We start from the raw sequence: 13,265 nt of genomic DNA, 5'->3' as shown, positions 1-13,265 counted from the left end.
TCAATTGCTTACTAACCACTTGTTAATTTCTCACAAATTACTTATCAATGGCTTACCAATTGCTCACCAATTGTGCTCATCAATTGCCTTCTAGCTACTAACCAACTGCTTACAAGTGCCTATCAACTACTTACAAATTGCTCACAAATTGCTCATCAATGGCTTACCAATTGCTCAAAAAATGCCTATCTACTAATTACCAATTGCTCACAATTGCCTATCAACTACTTACAAATTGCTCACAAAATGCTTATCCATTGCTCATCAATGGCTTACCAATTGCTCAAAAAATGCCTATCTACTAATTACCAATTGCTCACAAATAACTAATCAAATGCTCACTAATTGCTAATCAATTGCTTCCCATTTGCTTACCAATTGCTTACATCTTGCTTAGCAACGTAACAATGGCTCACCAATAGCTAACCACTACTTTGCATGCATCTCAGCTATATTTCACATGATAAAAAACATTCCATCCACAAGCCACCTTTATCTTATCGTCTCACCATTTGCTTTCCCATGTCTTGTCATAAGCTCGTCTAAATTTTGCGTATGCCACAAAACTGTTTTACCGATAACTAATTATTGTCTTTTATCCTGAATATAACCTTTTTTCCAGCTTAAATGGTTCTTACATATTTTTAACATGTTATCACTAAACATTTGGAGATGTGAAAACATTGTTAAAAAGTAGATTCTTTTCTAAACATTTTATTCCAAACAACATTTTCGTTCCCTAAAAAAGTTCTCCAAGCACCGCCTGCATAGTTTCCATCTTCATTTTCAACAGAGATAAGCCTCGTGTTTCTCGTATGGATACTTTTAACACAAAAACGTGTATTTCCTTGCCAATAGCTTACCAGCTTACCCAGCACAAATAGTCAACCAATCATTATACAATAGTTAGCTTACCCTTCATATCATAGTTGCTTACCCTTAACTACAACAACCTTACACACTATTTTAAAATCCGACTACATGTTCCTGACCCCTGAAATGAAAATTTAAAACACCACAGTACTGATCACCCCTAGCCTCGAGAAACTGCTCGAACTCCTTCTATTAAAGAAGTGGAGTGAAATGGTTCCTTATGAGGATTAGGCACCGTTATTCTGCGAAAAATAAGTGTTCTATATCATTCTATCTTATGTTTTGTTTTGTGTTCTGAACGTAGCACTTTAGCATTTGGTATTTAGGGAACCTTTAAGAAACTTTTAGTACAAAAATCAATAATATTCTGAGCTCGGGCTAAGTTTCTCATAAAAATGCGGGCATATCATACAGAGCTTGAAGATAGATAACATGAAATTAGCGTTAATTAACAGACTGTACACCACCGACGGTGAAAGAGTAGTTACGCTGGTTCCGCGATTCAGTAAAAAACATTTCTGATGGACGTTCTGAACAAAGGAAAAATAATAAAAGGTCGACACCTCGGGTCGTAAAAAATACTGTTACATAATAATTAGCCAAATATTGATTCTGTGCCCTGTATAATTAATCAACTTGAAAATATGGCGCCCTTTTTCCAAACTGAACCAAGGACCGGGATTCTAACGCAACCTGCCGGTAGCGAGAAAATTCTATGAACAGAGGATTTTAAATGCTGGAAACATCATTATGTATTCAATGAAAACTTGCAAAATTGTGAAAAGGCATTCAAGTTGTTAGCAAGAAGTATTGATATGTTTTGGAGGAGTTTGCCCACAACGGCTAATTGGCCGAAGCTCTATGCAGATTTACTGCAGTTATGAAAGAGTAATCAATAATCTGCCTGGTAGGGAATTGGTGATGTCACCTTGGTGAAAGTGGGATCATCTCTTCTAAGGAAAATTGCATTGAGCTATATCTATAAGGAGACAGACTCAAGTTGCTATTTGCATAAAGGAAGGGTTAGTAGCAACAGGTTTATCTCCAGCAGAATATAAAGGTACAGAAAAAACTCTCTTCGAAATCTTCATCAGAACTGCTTTACGATACCTCACGACGACTACCCCCATGATCCTATCATAACTTTTTATTGTCCATACATACTCCTTGTTTTCATGTAAAAATTGTAATCTATCAAAAAAGCGAAACGTTCTACAGTCATTGTGGTAGCATTGAAGACAAAAAATGTGCTATTTTACCTACCGATAGACGATTTTACTGACAAGTAAAGATTTTGTAGACCATCTTTTGTAGACCATCAGAGATTCACCTACCTACACATCGATAATTTGGGGGTGTCACATTCCCTAGCACCCTCTGCTGGCTATGCCCCTATCTACAACTGTCTAAATCACACCCGACTTTGATACGTAGAACTTTTATTTTATTAAATATAAAGTAGATATTTAGCGAAACAGGTATGCTAATTTCTACATCCTGAGTTTTTGACAGAAAGTCCGGTCGTTTCGGGAAATTTCGCCGAGCAAACCAAGAATGCTAAATTTTTTTTAAAAAATTTTCATTTATCGCAACATATAATGTTCGCAACTTTTTGAAAAAACAATTATTGCAAAATTGAATTTCCGCAACTTTTTGTGATAAATATGCTTTTTTTGTATTGCTCTCTTTTTAAATGAATATTTAGCAAGTGGGGGGTAACTGCAGTTCACGAGAAGTGACGTCACTGGCAATATAATACAAAGGGGGTCAGAAAGCGGGTGACACACTGGTGACAGGGAAGAGGGGGGTTAAAAATCTTCAAATTTTGGTGACGTCATTTATGTATGACCCCTACCTACATCTGATCTGCAGTAACCACCATGTATCGCCCAAATTACTTCTCACTAGGATCCAAGTATTGATATCACCTTATGCATACGCAGGCTATTTAGGCCATGGAACTAAAATTTTTACCACTTTCTTGGTTGATAAGAAAATTAATAATTAGCACCTCATTTTAAATTAAAAAGAGTCTTAATTTGTAGAATTAACCTTCTTAATCTTCATTAATCCAACTTTGAAAAAGAAATCTAACTTGTGGGTTTTTCAAAAGCTCTGTGGTAAGAAAAGATGATTTTATTTGAAGTCTTGAAACATCTGCAAGTAACCAGTTTGATAGCCAACTCTAAAGAAACTTCATATATGAGGATGGTGAAAGAAAGTCACATGACCTTACTAACGGCTAGAGCAATGATGTAAAGAAAGAGGAAGTCCTTCTTACACAATGCCAACTAACAAACTCACTTATTCGCATTCTGCACAGAAAGTAACAGGTACTTGAGGTAAAAGAGTAACTATAGGCAATGGAAAACAACCTGTAAACCGATACAGTGCTGACTACGCAAAACATACTACGATAAAAAGTAGTATTGTATCAAATTAGATTGTTTTGTTAATAAAAACAGTTTGCAGTGCAGCTTGTCAAACTGTATTATACCGCAAGGCATTTTCTTCTGCTGCTTCTTTTGATATAAGTCTATATGAACTGTTAACTTACTTTTTCAAATATGATATTCGGCGTGGCCTTGATCAGAGTGTCTCCAAATGAAAAACTAATCATCTTAATTGGCCTCAGTTTTTGCCAAAGAGGCCAAGTTGACCAAGCCAACATTTGGCTACATTTAATTCAACCCCCAAAGAGATATGGTCTGGGTTCGTGGATGTCAATTACCCTAAAATACTCTGATAGTCTTGTCATGAATAAAAATATTGATCAGAAAATAACATTTTTATAAAAGGCACGTTTAAACTCTCTTCTACTGCAAAGACGACATTGAACGGCTAAAATTCTCGTGGTGGCGTGAAATAACGAGCGATTCTGCATAGTATTCTGACAACAGCCACTCCTCTCCGGACAAAAAGTCATGATACCACTTCGTGGAAGAAAAAATAGTAATCATTAGGTTTAATATTAAGTGATTTGCTTGCATTTGTAGTGGTTTTTAACTACACGACTTATACAATTTCATGTATAGATATCATGTAAAGATACCCATAAATATATGGATATACTTCTGAAAATATTCATATTAGCAGGCTTGGATGATTTGAGCAATGACTGGCTGTTCATAAATAGAAGAGAATTAAAACATTACGTAAATGGATAGGCAAGAAACGAGTATCGGTCTTTGGGTGATTAAATATTCAGCAAGAATCAGACAACAGCTTCGAATGAAATTTCTTATTCTGAATTCATTTATAATTTACGAGAATGAGCAGCTACAGGTACTAGCTCATAACAATCCACAATTCCAAAAGAAAATCGTTTCTTTCCAAAACAATCAGCGTGTACAAAGGCTGATCGCGAGGTGAAACACAAATTGTGAAAAGTGGTAGCTTGTCGATCTAGGGTATGAGACAAGAGACATTTAGCTGCTTAGTATGGGTCATCACTGAACGGCAGCAGCTAAAGCTCAGCATAACAACAGTGTTTTAAGTAAACTGGAAGATAAACCAATCAATGGAAACAGACACGTGAATGATCTTCAGAGAAAGGTTTGTTGTCGATCTTCTTTTTAAACCAAATAGCTTCAATCGATATTACAACTAAACAGTGATTTGAATCGAATAGAGCAAGTCTGAGATATGGAAGCTTTATCACAGGCAGTTAAAAAGAAGTTGATTCAAGAAACGAAAAAAAAGGATGATTTGTCGAAACAATATGGAAACAATGTGTCGAAAATATATTAGATTGTATTGAAGATCCTAAAACATCGAGAATCTGAGACTACAATAGCAGAAAACTCAGCTGGTTATGAAAATAATCAGAAAGCTACTAATCGTAAATATCTAATAAGTGGGCTTGACAACATTGCTGGACCCTTTAAAGCTATAAACGAAGCAATAAAAGGTTGTCTAGTGAACAAATATATAAGTGCAATCTTTACAATTATACACAAAAATAAATGGGCGAAGGGAAAATTAGCAGCTAACATTCAGAATATTATTTAAAAAAAGTTACAAATGGGTCTATTGAAATAAAATGGTATTAGAGAATTCTGAAAAAGTTGGAATTAACTAGCAATTAGATGCTGTAAGTAACTGAAGATTTATGCGGTGGAAAATTGAAATAAAGTTTATATATGAATCTAAGATTAAAATTGCTCTTATCGAGCTTTGAATCATGATAAAAAGCAAACTTTATTATCAAATTTAGATAAAAAGTTAAAAAGACTCAAATCTAAAAAATTAAATACTGATATGAAGATCACATATAGCCGTTATTAACTTTAATTAAGTTAGTAAATGATTGAAGTTAACGCTATTTTGTAGAAGAGAAGTTTCAGGAAAGACCTCATGATCTTGAAATTATCGGAAGGGTTTTTCTAATTAAACGGTGGCGGTAATTGGTGAGGGAAGGTTTGAAATAATAAATAAAAATAAAACTTAAGCTCATATCGCAATATCATTACTGTAATAGTTAGGTATAAAGAACATCTTTCTTTAAAAGAACAAATTCTGCTACCAGGTGTCCGGAGCAAATTTAAGGAAGCCGGAAAAGAGATTGGAAACAGGCTTACGTTTTTGCACTAAGATTTTAGTATTGACCCAACAAAAACGAAACAAAATATATGGAGATTTCTATATGAAGCATCTTCATTTTGAAGAGCGATGGCATTTGAAATTTAACATAAATTTGGTTGCGCCCACTGTATCAAGATGCTACATCGCTAGGGTGCTTCTCATCTGAATATGTAGAATTACGTCATCAAAATAAGTAGCGAAAAAGAGCTGGCCGGGAGGGCCTAGCAGGTCATGACCTGCACTTGTTGGTAGGATTGCAAAATTAGTCAGAAGGATGAGAGCAGGTGTCGGCATACAGCATACAGGTTGGCGGCTTGCAAAGCTCGAGATAGCTACCCAGCGACTGCATAAACAAATGTTCAGGTGAAGAATATTTCGAAGTTCGGCAAAAGTGTGTCGAAGAGTTTTGATTGGAAACACACATTTTGAAATTGCTGCTATAAAAAATACTGGGTTGTTGTGTTGCTAGAGATGAGCTCTGACAGCGATTCTGGAAGGGACGTTGCAATAAGCGATTTCGAAGAAGCTCATAAGCGGCGAAAAAGTGTCAGTATTTATCAATATACTGGCGAAAGAAACGATAACAAGGAGCGACATGGGAGAGGTAAGGCCTGCCTTTCGAATGGTGATGTTTACGAAGGAAGTTACGAGCATGGATTACGGCATGGCAAGGGGAAGTATGTGTACACGTCGCAAGACAAAGCGATGTACACAGGGGAATATTTGTTTAACAGAAAAGATGGCAAGGGGACCTTTTATTATGCTGATGGGTCAAGATACGAGGGGAACTGGAAGAACGACATGAGACACGGCTTTGGAGTGTATTATTATAAGAACGGGGACGTGTATGGGGGAGAGTGGAACAACGACCAAAGGCATGGGAAGGGGAAGTACAGATATGCAGCAAATATGATGTCATACGAAGGGTTCTGGGAAAAAGGAAAGCGTCACGGTAATTATAATTATTACATTTTACGACTACAGTGAAACAAATGCTAAAATAGCCAATCATATTGCAGACAAAAGATAAAATGGTCTGATTTTTCTCAAGGTCTAATCGCCAGACCAATAGACACAAGGAAACAGAGACCTCTGTTCACCGGGCAGGAAATCTGGTCCAACAGGTGTCCTGGGCAAAATATGAGGTTTCACTGTGCTTGTTTGGAAGTTAATTATCTTTTGAAAAAAATGCCGAAATGCATATCAGCAATATGTTTATTTGGGAGATATCCAGGCAGTACCAGTACTTTTGTAAATATGTCATCAAGATAAAAGTTAAGGGTGAAATGGCAGTTTTTTATTTATAATTGAGAAACGGGTAAAAACATTGTCTATCAAAGTCATTAGTAAATGTCCCCAGCAGAAAATGTCCTCAAAGGTTTTCTAAATATGACAAAAAATAGGCCGAAAGAATTTTGAAAGGTACATAGATAGACGCTGAAAGATTTTGAAGCAGCAACTTCGATAACATTCTTAAAAATATGAATATATACCCTCACTGAAGGACGTTTTGGGATAAATTTGCGTAGATAGAATGGCATTCACTGGAAGAAGAACTTAAAAAAAATTTCTTCAAAATTGCAGGTGAAGGGAAACTGGTATTTGATGGAATCACGTACGAAGGTCGGTTTGTAGAGGATGAAATGATTGGACCAGGAACTTACACTTTTGAGGATAATAGTAAACAAATCGGTGAATATGTGAAAAGTAAAAAGATTCTTGACCCAAAAGAAATAGAAAAGAATGCAGAGGAGGAAGATGAACAGCAGAAGTCTGAAGTTGATGAAGGTTTGGATGGCAAAGGTGACGAAGCAAATATGAAGAAAAGCGAAAATGTCGAGGCCGAATATAGCGCGGATTATGAGAGCGAAACCGAGTCTGAACGTCACTCAGAAGAGGCTGGTCCAGAGGATATGAGCCGGGGAAAGGAGAAAAGGAACGCCTATGAACGGGACGAGAGTGAAGAGAGCGACAAGGAGGCGGAGGATACAGAGCAACATAGATATAAGAGTGATAAAGAAGAACAAGAAAATAAAAATGAAAAAAACAATAGAAATAAGCAAAAAGATAAAACGGCCAATACAGATGAATATATAATAACATGGAAATGTCATAAAAAAATTCGTGGCTATGGAGGAAACAAAAATGAAGAAGATGAGCCATCAATATAAATCTAGAGTCATTCTTATGCAATTCGTAGTTATTTGATTCGCCTTCAGACATGACACAATTTAATTGACTTGGTAGCATAGTGTTAATCTTTGGTATTGAAAGGCATAAGTTACTAAAAGTGGTCCTTGAAATGCCGAAGGCTGGAGATGTAAACTAATAAACCTTGAGAAATGACATAGAGGAGAGGTGTGCTTCAAACGCATTGGATCCTAGCTAAACCTTTGCGCTAAGAAAGATAGCCAAGGGCACACGCGCCTCTCGTAAGCAGAAAACAGTAGGTGCTACGCTCTTCATAAAAAACTTGTTTTTATTTTATGCTCGTCGAGGAGGCGCTTCTTTCGAAACTACAGGTCTTTAAATGACAAATTACTACTGATCGAGACTTTCTGATGTGGAGATACCCCGATGATCGAGATTCCCTGATGATTGAGATTCCCTGATGATCGAGATTCCCTGATAATCGAGATGCCCTACCAACCGAAGCTTCCTAGCAAAAGAGACGAAAGGAAATAGGAAGAAAAACTCTTTCAATAGCGATGATGTTTTAAATCCGATCCGTTATAAATCCCGTTCATATGAAAATGCTGACAAATAAAGTGGCCCATTCAATCAAACCTGCAGTCTAAACTTTGTTTTCAAAATTATCGATACTTGTATGTTTAGTGCATTTACAATAAAAAACAATTTTAGTTCATGATCATTTACTAATTCATCTCATTTTTCTGCACCGCAAATGCAGTGACCAATTGCGTTTTTAGAATTAGATTATACAGTACCTAAAGCTGAAACAAATAGTGAAGAAAATGTAAACAATAAAGAGGCTTTTGATTTACCATAAATAATTTCCGCTTACTAAATTGTTTATATATATGAAAGAAAGAGATAGAGAAATTTAGGGGTGGCCTTATCGAATCTCTAATAATTTTTATTTCCGTAAATTTATTAAATCAAGGCTCATAGAAGAATCAATCAAGATACACAAATTTCTGGACGAAAATATGCTAGCGGTACGATTAGGGGCACCTGGTTTAATCGGGTTAATTCCGTTGAACCCACTCAATTTATTAGGTTTAAAACGCTGACCTTGTCCAATGCTGTGACATCTCTGCAAAGGTAATTAAATTTAAAGGGAAACGTACAAAAACCATCTGGATGCACAAATGACAGCAAAGGGATATCAAATCTTCACATTTGACAGACAAGAACTTTAGGCAAGAACACTAATGCGTTTTACATACTGTTTACTTGCTAACTTGGAATCCTTAAACTTGACACTCTTTACTCCAAACGGACTTAACAAACAATCTTTAGTAACCCTATACTTGGTACTCTCATTCCAAATGGACATAACAACTATCTTTAATAATGTAGCTATACATTATAATTTATACTATTTAATGTATTTGCTTTCCCCCTCCCCATCTCTTCCATCTCATCCTTACACTCTATGCCTTATTCTCTCTGCGTTATATATATGCTCTCATTCGAATCTACCCTTCTGCTCTCTTTTTAAACCGTTGCTCTTCCTACACTCTTTATCCAATCAAAAGAGTTTTGCTCGAAACGCCATTTAAGAGGCTTTTGAACCGTTGCTTTATCTATTCTTTTTACCTGTCAAAGAATTATGCTCGAAACATCATTACGATATTCAATTTTTCTATGTACAAGGTCACATTTTAAGTATAACAGTTTGTGTTTATCTCATTCGACGTACTACACGCTGAACAACATCAATTAACAAAAAAGAATGGTGATTTGTGGCTTTCCCGCGAGACACACAAAAGCATATGTGGCTTTCCCGCGAGACACAAATGTGCGAGGAAAGGAATAGGGAAGAAGGCAGAGCAAAGAAAGGAAGGATGGAGACAAGGGGAAGAAAATAGCAAAGGGGTAGAAAAGAAAAATTGAGGAAGGAAGGGGGAGAAAAAGAAAGGAAAGGGGAAGGAAGGAAAGAGGAAAAGAAAAAGAATTAGAAGAAAGAAGGAGGGTAGGAAGAGGAAGAAGAGGGGAAAAGAGAGAAAAGAGAAAGGAAGAAAAGACGAATAAAGAAATAAAAAAAAGAAGCGGGAAAGAGGAAAAAGTTGGAAGGCAATTGTAAAGAAGATGTGAAGAAGAAAGTAAAAAGCAGTTGTTGCACTTAGAATTTTTGATAGAGATAAAATTTTTGTAAGTGGAGCCTGGACCTGGCCAATAAGTTTACACGATGTCAGTACATCCCCTCAATGCATCATGGGCGGAGTTAATGCAATGTCCGGTATTTCTTAAAAATCTTTTTCATTTCCAATAGTAACAGACTTAAAATTTTTAGAAAAGGTGTATAGAAAAGGCATATGTCATATTATGAGAAAATGTTAGTAAGGCCAAAAGAGATTCTGAAGAAAGGTTCTAAAAATCCTTTTTAGCAGGAAAGCTGAAAAAGACGTAATTTTTTGTTTTTTATCTTTTCCATTAACACAAGCAAAAAAAGCTTCCAAATTATTTAGATTCAAAGCTCCAGCTTAATTCTTGTCAGCTCCAAGATCTGCTTGTTGATATTTTGAATGCAAAACGATTCTTTTAAGCGAATAGGTAGCAAATTGTAAGTTTCTATTTATGCATATTTAATGTCATTCTGGTACCTGGCTTACGTTTGCCATGGCAACAACACATTTAAGTCTACCACGCCTCGTATTCAACGAAACTGTCACATGTTTTGGGCTTTCTTTAGGAGAACTAGCGTTGTGTTTTTGTCATGGCAACTTTGCCTTGTAACACTAATGCAGATGTTCTTTCACAGATGCTAATACCTGTCAATTTTACAGAATAATCAAGACTCAAGACAACAACAAGATAAGACTCCAAAACTGAAGTACCTTTAACTGTACTACAAGGCTCCGTAAGCTGTTGAACCGAGCAAATACAGATAAACGATATGATGCTATCAGCTTAAATTCAAAAACAGTTATAAAGCAGGAAAAACATTTCATACTTTAGTTAATTTACGTTGAAATTTCATGTCATGGATAAGAGTTCAGATACAGATGATCTAACCACTCAAGGAGGCGAAGGACCGCACGTAAAGACGTACAACTACGAAGGAGACAGAAACACGCAGGGTGAACGCCACGGCAAAGGCAAGGCAACATTACCCAACGGGGATACGTACGAAGGAACATATGAGCACGGCTTGCGTCACGGAAAAGGAAAATACGTGTTCAACTCGCAGAACAAGGCGGTATATGTTGGCGAGTATCAGTTCAATCGGAAAAACGGACGCGGAACCTTTATGTATCCGGACGGGTCAAAATATGAAGGACACTGGAAAGATGATAAAAGGCATGGATTTGGCGTATACTTTTACGGCAACGGTGACGTTTACGGAGGGGAATGGGTGAATGACCAAAGGCACGGACGAGGGACTTACAAATACGCCGCGGATATGATGGTTTATGAAGGGCTATGGAAAAACGGAAAGCGGCACGGTAAGAAAAAATGTGTAGGTTGAGATGTGCTAACAACTTAACTTATTGTTTCTGTGCATGTGCGTGTGTATAAAATAAGATGAAGGTTGATATAAGTGAGTACCAAACGAGGCTCAACATTCTGCCAAGGAACCTCGAATTCACCCACGGCAAGTAAAGTGCAAGACGTTGCTATTAAATCATCTAAGATGAGACTTAGCATTCGTGGACGGAGGCATGAAAAAAGTAGAGCCTTAGTATGATAGTATGTATATGCTGGTAGAAAATAGAATGTTTGTATGAGTACTGGAGATTGAGGAGAAGCTAAGAATAAAGTATTAGTAATCTTGGCGTCACTTGCAACAATATCTTATTGAAATGAATCTATAACATATAAACAAAAGAAAAACAAACAAAACCTAGTTTAGATATCTGAGGAAATAAATACAATAAAAATGAGCAGTTAATTCGGAAAGTTTCAAGAAAATATTAAACAAAAAAGAAAATTTGTTGCAAGTGGGGCCATACGAAACGTTTTTTGCGAGGGTAATAACGCTGAAGTTAGGTAAAATGGCTTATATACGGTTAGATAGAATACGGTGATATATTGGCCTTGTAGAGGCAGCAGAAAAGACTGCCTTGGCTGTCGAGCTGAGAACCGACCCGAGATACAAGATTTATATGCTTTGTTGTGAATGAATTAAATGTGAATTGTGCCTAATCTTTCCCCCTGGTATATAACTTGTGATCAGGTAATACCAAAAAAAACGCCATTGAGTAATACCAAATAAGATTTTGCGTTTGCCTACACAGGTGACGGGAAACTGATATTTGGTGATAATTTCTATGAAGGCCAGTTTGCTGAGGACAAAATGCTTGGACCAGGGCGATACGTGTTCAAGGACGGTAGCCAACAAATTGGTGAATATCACCTTGAAAAGGTAGAATCGAACAACTCCAGCATAGAACAAGATGAAAATGGAAGAACAGTAAAGAATAGCAGAGAATACATAACCAAGTGGAAATGTAAGAAAAGGATTCTCGCAAATTCGCAGAAAGGCCTTGTACCTGAAGAGGTGTAGGATTTGTGAAGGGAAAAAATGGGGAAGAGAGTTATGAAGTATCATTTGCAGGCTGCTTACGACATCAATACAATGCACGGTAGCACATCCATCATTGTCATTGACATCTTAATGAGGGGTTCTAAACACCTTAGGCTGTAATTTTTCCATTTTTCCAAGACAGAGAAGCATTTAAAGAAATAGTTTTGTTTGTTTAAATGAGATAGGGGTTCGATTACAATAAAATATCAAACAAATTTATCAGCAATGCGTATAGTTTATTCAGTTCTTTACATCAGGAGATAGAATCAATCGTCTAGAAACTGTTGCAATGACTCGGTTTATATCGGAATGAAATATAATCTTAGTTGCATGTTTTGAGCATTTTCAGTGTAAGTGCAACAGGAATAGCCTAAATAGTCATTGTATGAGTAAACTGCATACGCACTTAGAAGCATTGATGCACTAAATGACACTTTAGCAATATGCTAAGCATCGAAGAGATATTAGTTTTGCGACGAATATTGAACTATACCATCTTCCCTAGAAATTAGTCAAGTACTTTACTTAAAAAACTATTGTGATTTAGATGGCAATTTTTTCAAATAAAAAGGACGTTTCTGATATTTTACTGATTCTCTGCTAACAGGCCTATTTATTGGCCCAAAGAAACAGAAGGGCGTTTCTGTTATAAAGCACAAAAACGTCCCTCTTATTTACTAGGTTAAGTTTCGGGTGCATTTGACAAATGCATTGGTTGTCGGATCATGCAGAATTAGCTCGATGCCATATTTGTGAGAAGGGCTGGCCTTGACCCGAGGCAAGTGGTGACTTGCTAAGTTCACTTCAAAGCTCCCTGTTATGTATGATATCTAGCTAACAGGGTTTGTGGTTTGAATACAATATATCCCGGTCCAGTATTGCTGTTGGAACTGTGCAAAGTTCTCAATGCCCGTGTTGCTAATGCATTACTGTTGTTTTGGCCTAGTTAATAAATCAGAACCACTACCAAATTACAGCGATTTGATAGAGAGGACATTATGAGCCCATTTCTAGGCCAATTTGTAACAAACCAGCATGATTTGCCACCCTTGGTGATATTTTATAGAGTACATATTCATAAACATTTCAAAAC

General features: G+C 36.6%; 3 protein-coding genes across 4 annotated transcripts in view; 2 read left to right on the top strand and 1 right to left on the bottom strand.

Moving 5' to 3' along the window:
• Positions 1–13,265, bottom strand: part of LOC135695131 (uncharacterized) — an 80,038-nt gene that overhangs the window by 41,135 nt on the left and 25,638 nt on the right. The gene's annotated exons all lie outside the window — the stretch shown is intronic.
• Positions 4,224–12,734, top strand: LOC135695140 (uncharacterized). Its single transcript, XM_065214123.2, has 3 exons — positions 4,224–4,428; positions 10,431–11,090; positions 11,883–12,734. Exons 2-3 carry the CDS (start codon positions 10,628–10,630, stop codon positions 12,149–12,151), a joined length of 732 nt encoding a protein of 243 aa, XP_065070195.1. The 5' UTR covers positions 4,224–4,428; positions 10,431–10,627; the 3' UTR covers positions 12,152–12,734.
• On the top strand, positions 4,448–10,422 carry LOC148959813 (uncharacterized). Its single transcript, XM_089109641.1, has 2 exons — positions 4,448–6,409; positions 7,042–10,422. The coding sequence occupies exons 1-2, from the start codon at positions 5,929–5,931 to the stop codon at positions 7,626–7,628; spliced, it is 1,068 nt and encodes a 355-aa protein (XP_088965767.1). The 5' UTR covers positions 4,448–5,928; the 3' UTR covers positions 7,629–10,422.

Source organism: Rhopilema esculentum, chromosome 8 (assembly GCF_057945365.1).
Source record: "Rhopilema esculentum isolate cy_ngs chromosome 8, ASM5794536v1, whole genome shotgun sequence".
Taxonomy (NCBI): Eukaryota; Metazoa; Cnidaria; class Scyphozoa; order Rhizostomeae; family Rhizostomatidae; genus Rhopilema; species Rhopilema esculentum.
The sequence above is the reverse complement of the archived record's forward strand: the minus strand, read 5'-3'. Positions and strand labels throughout refer to the sequence as shown.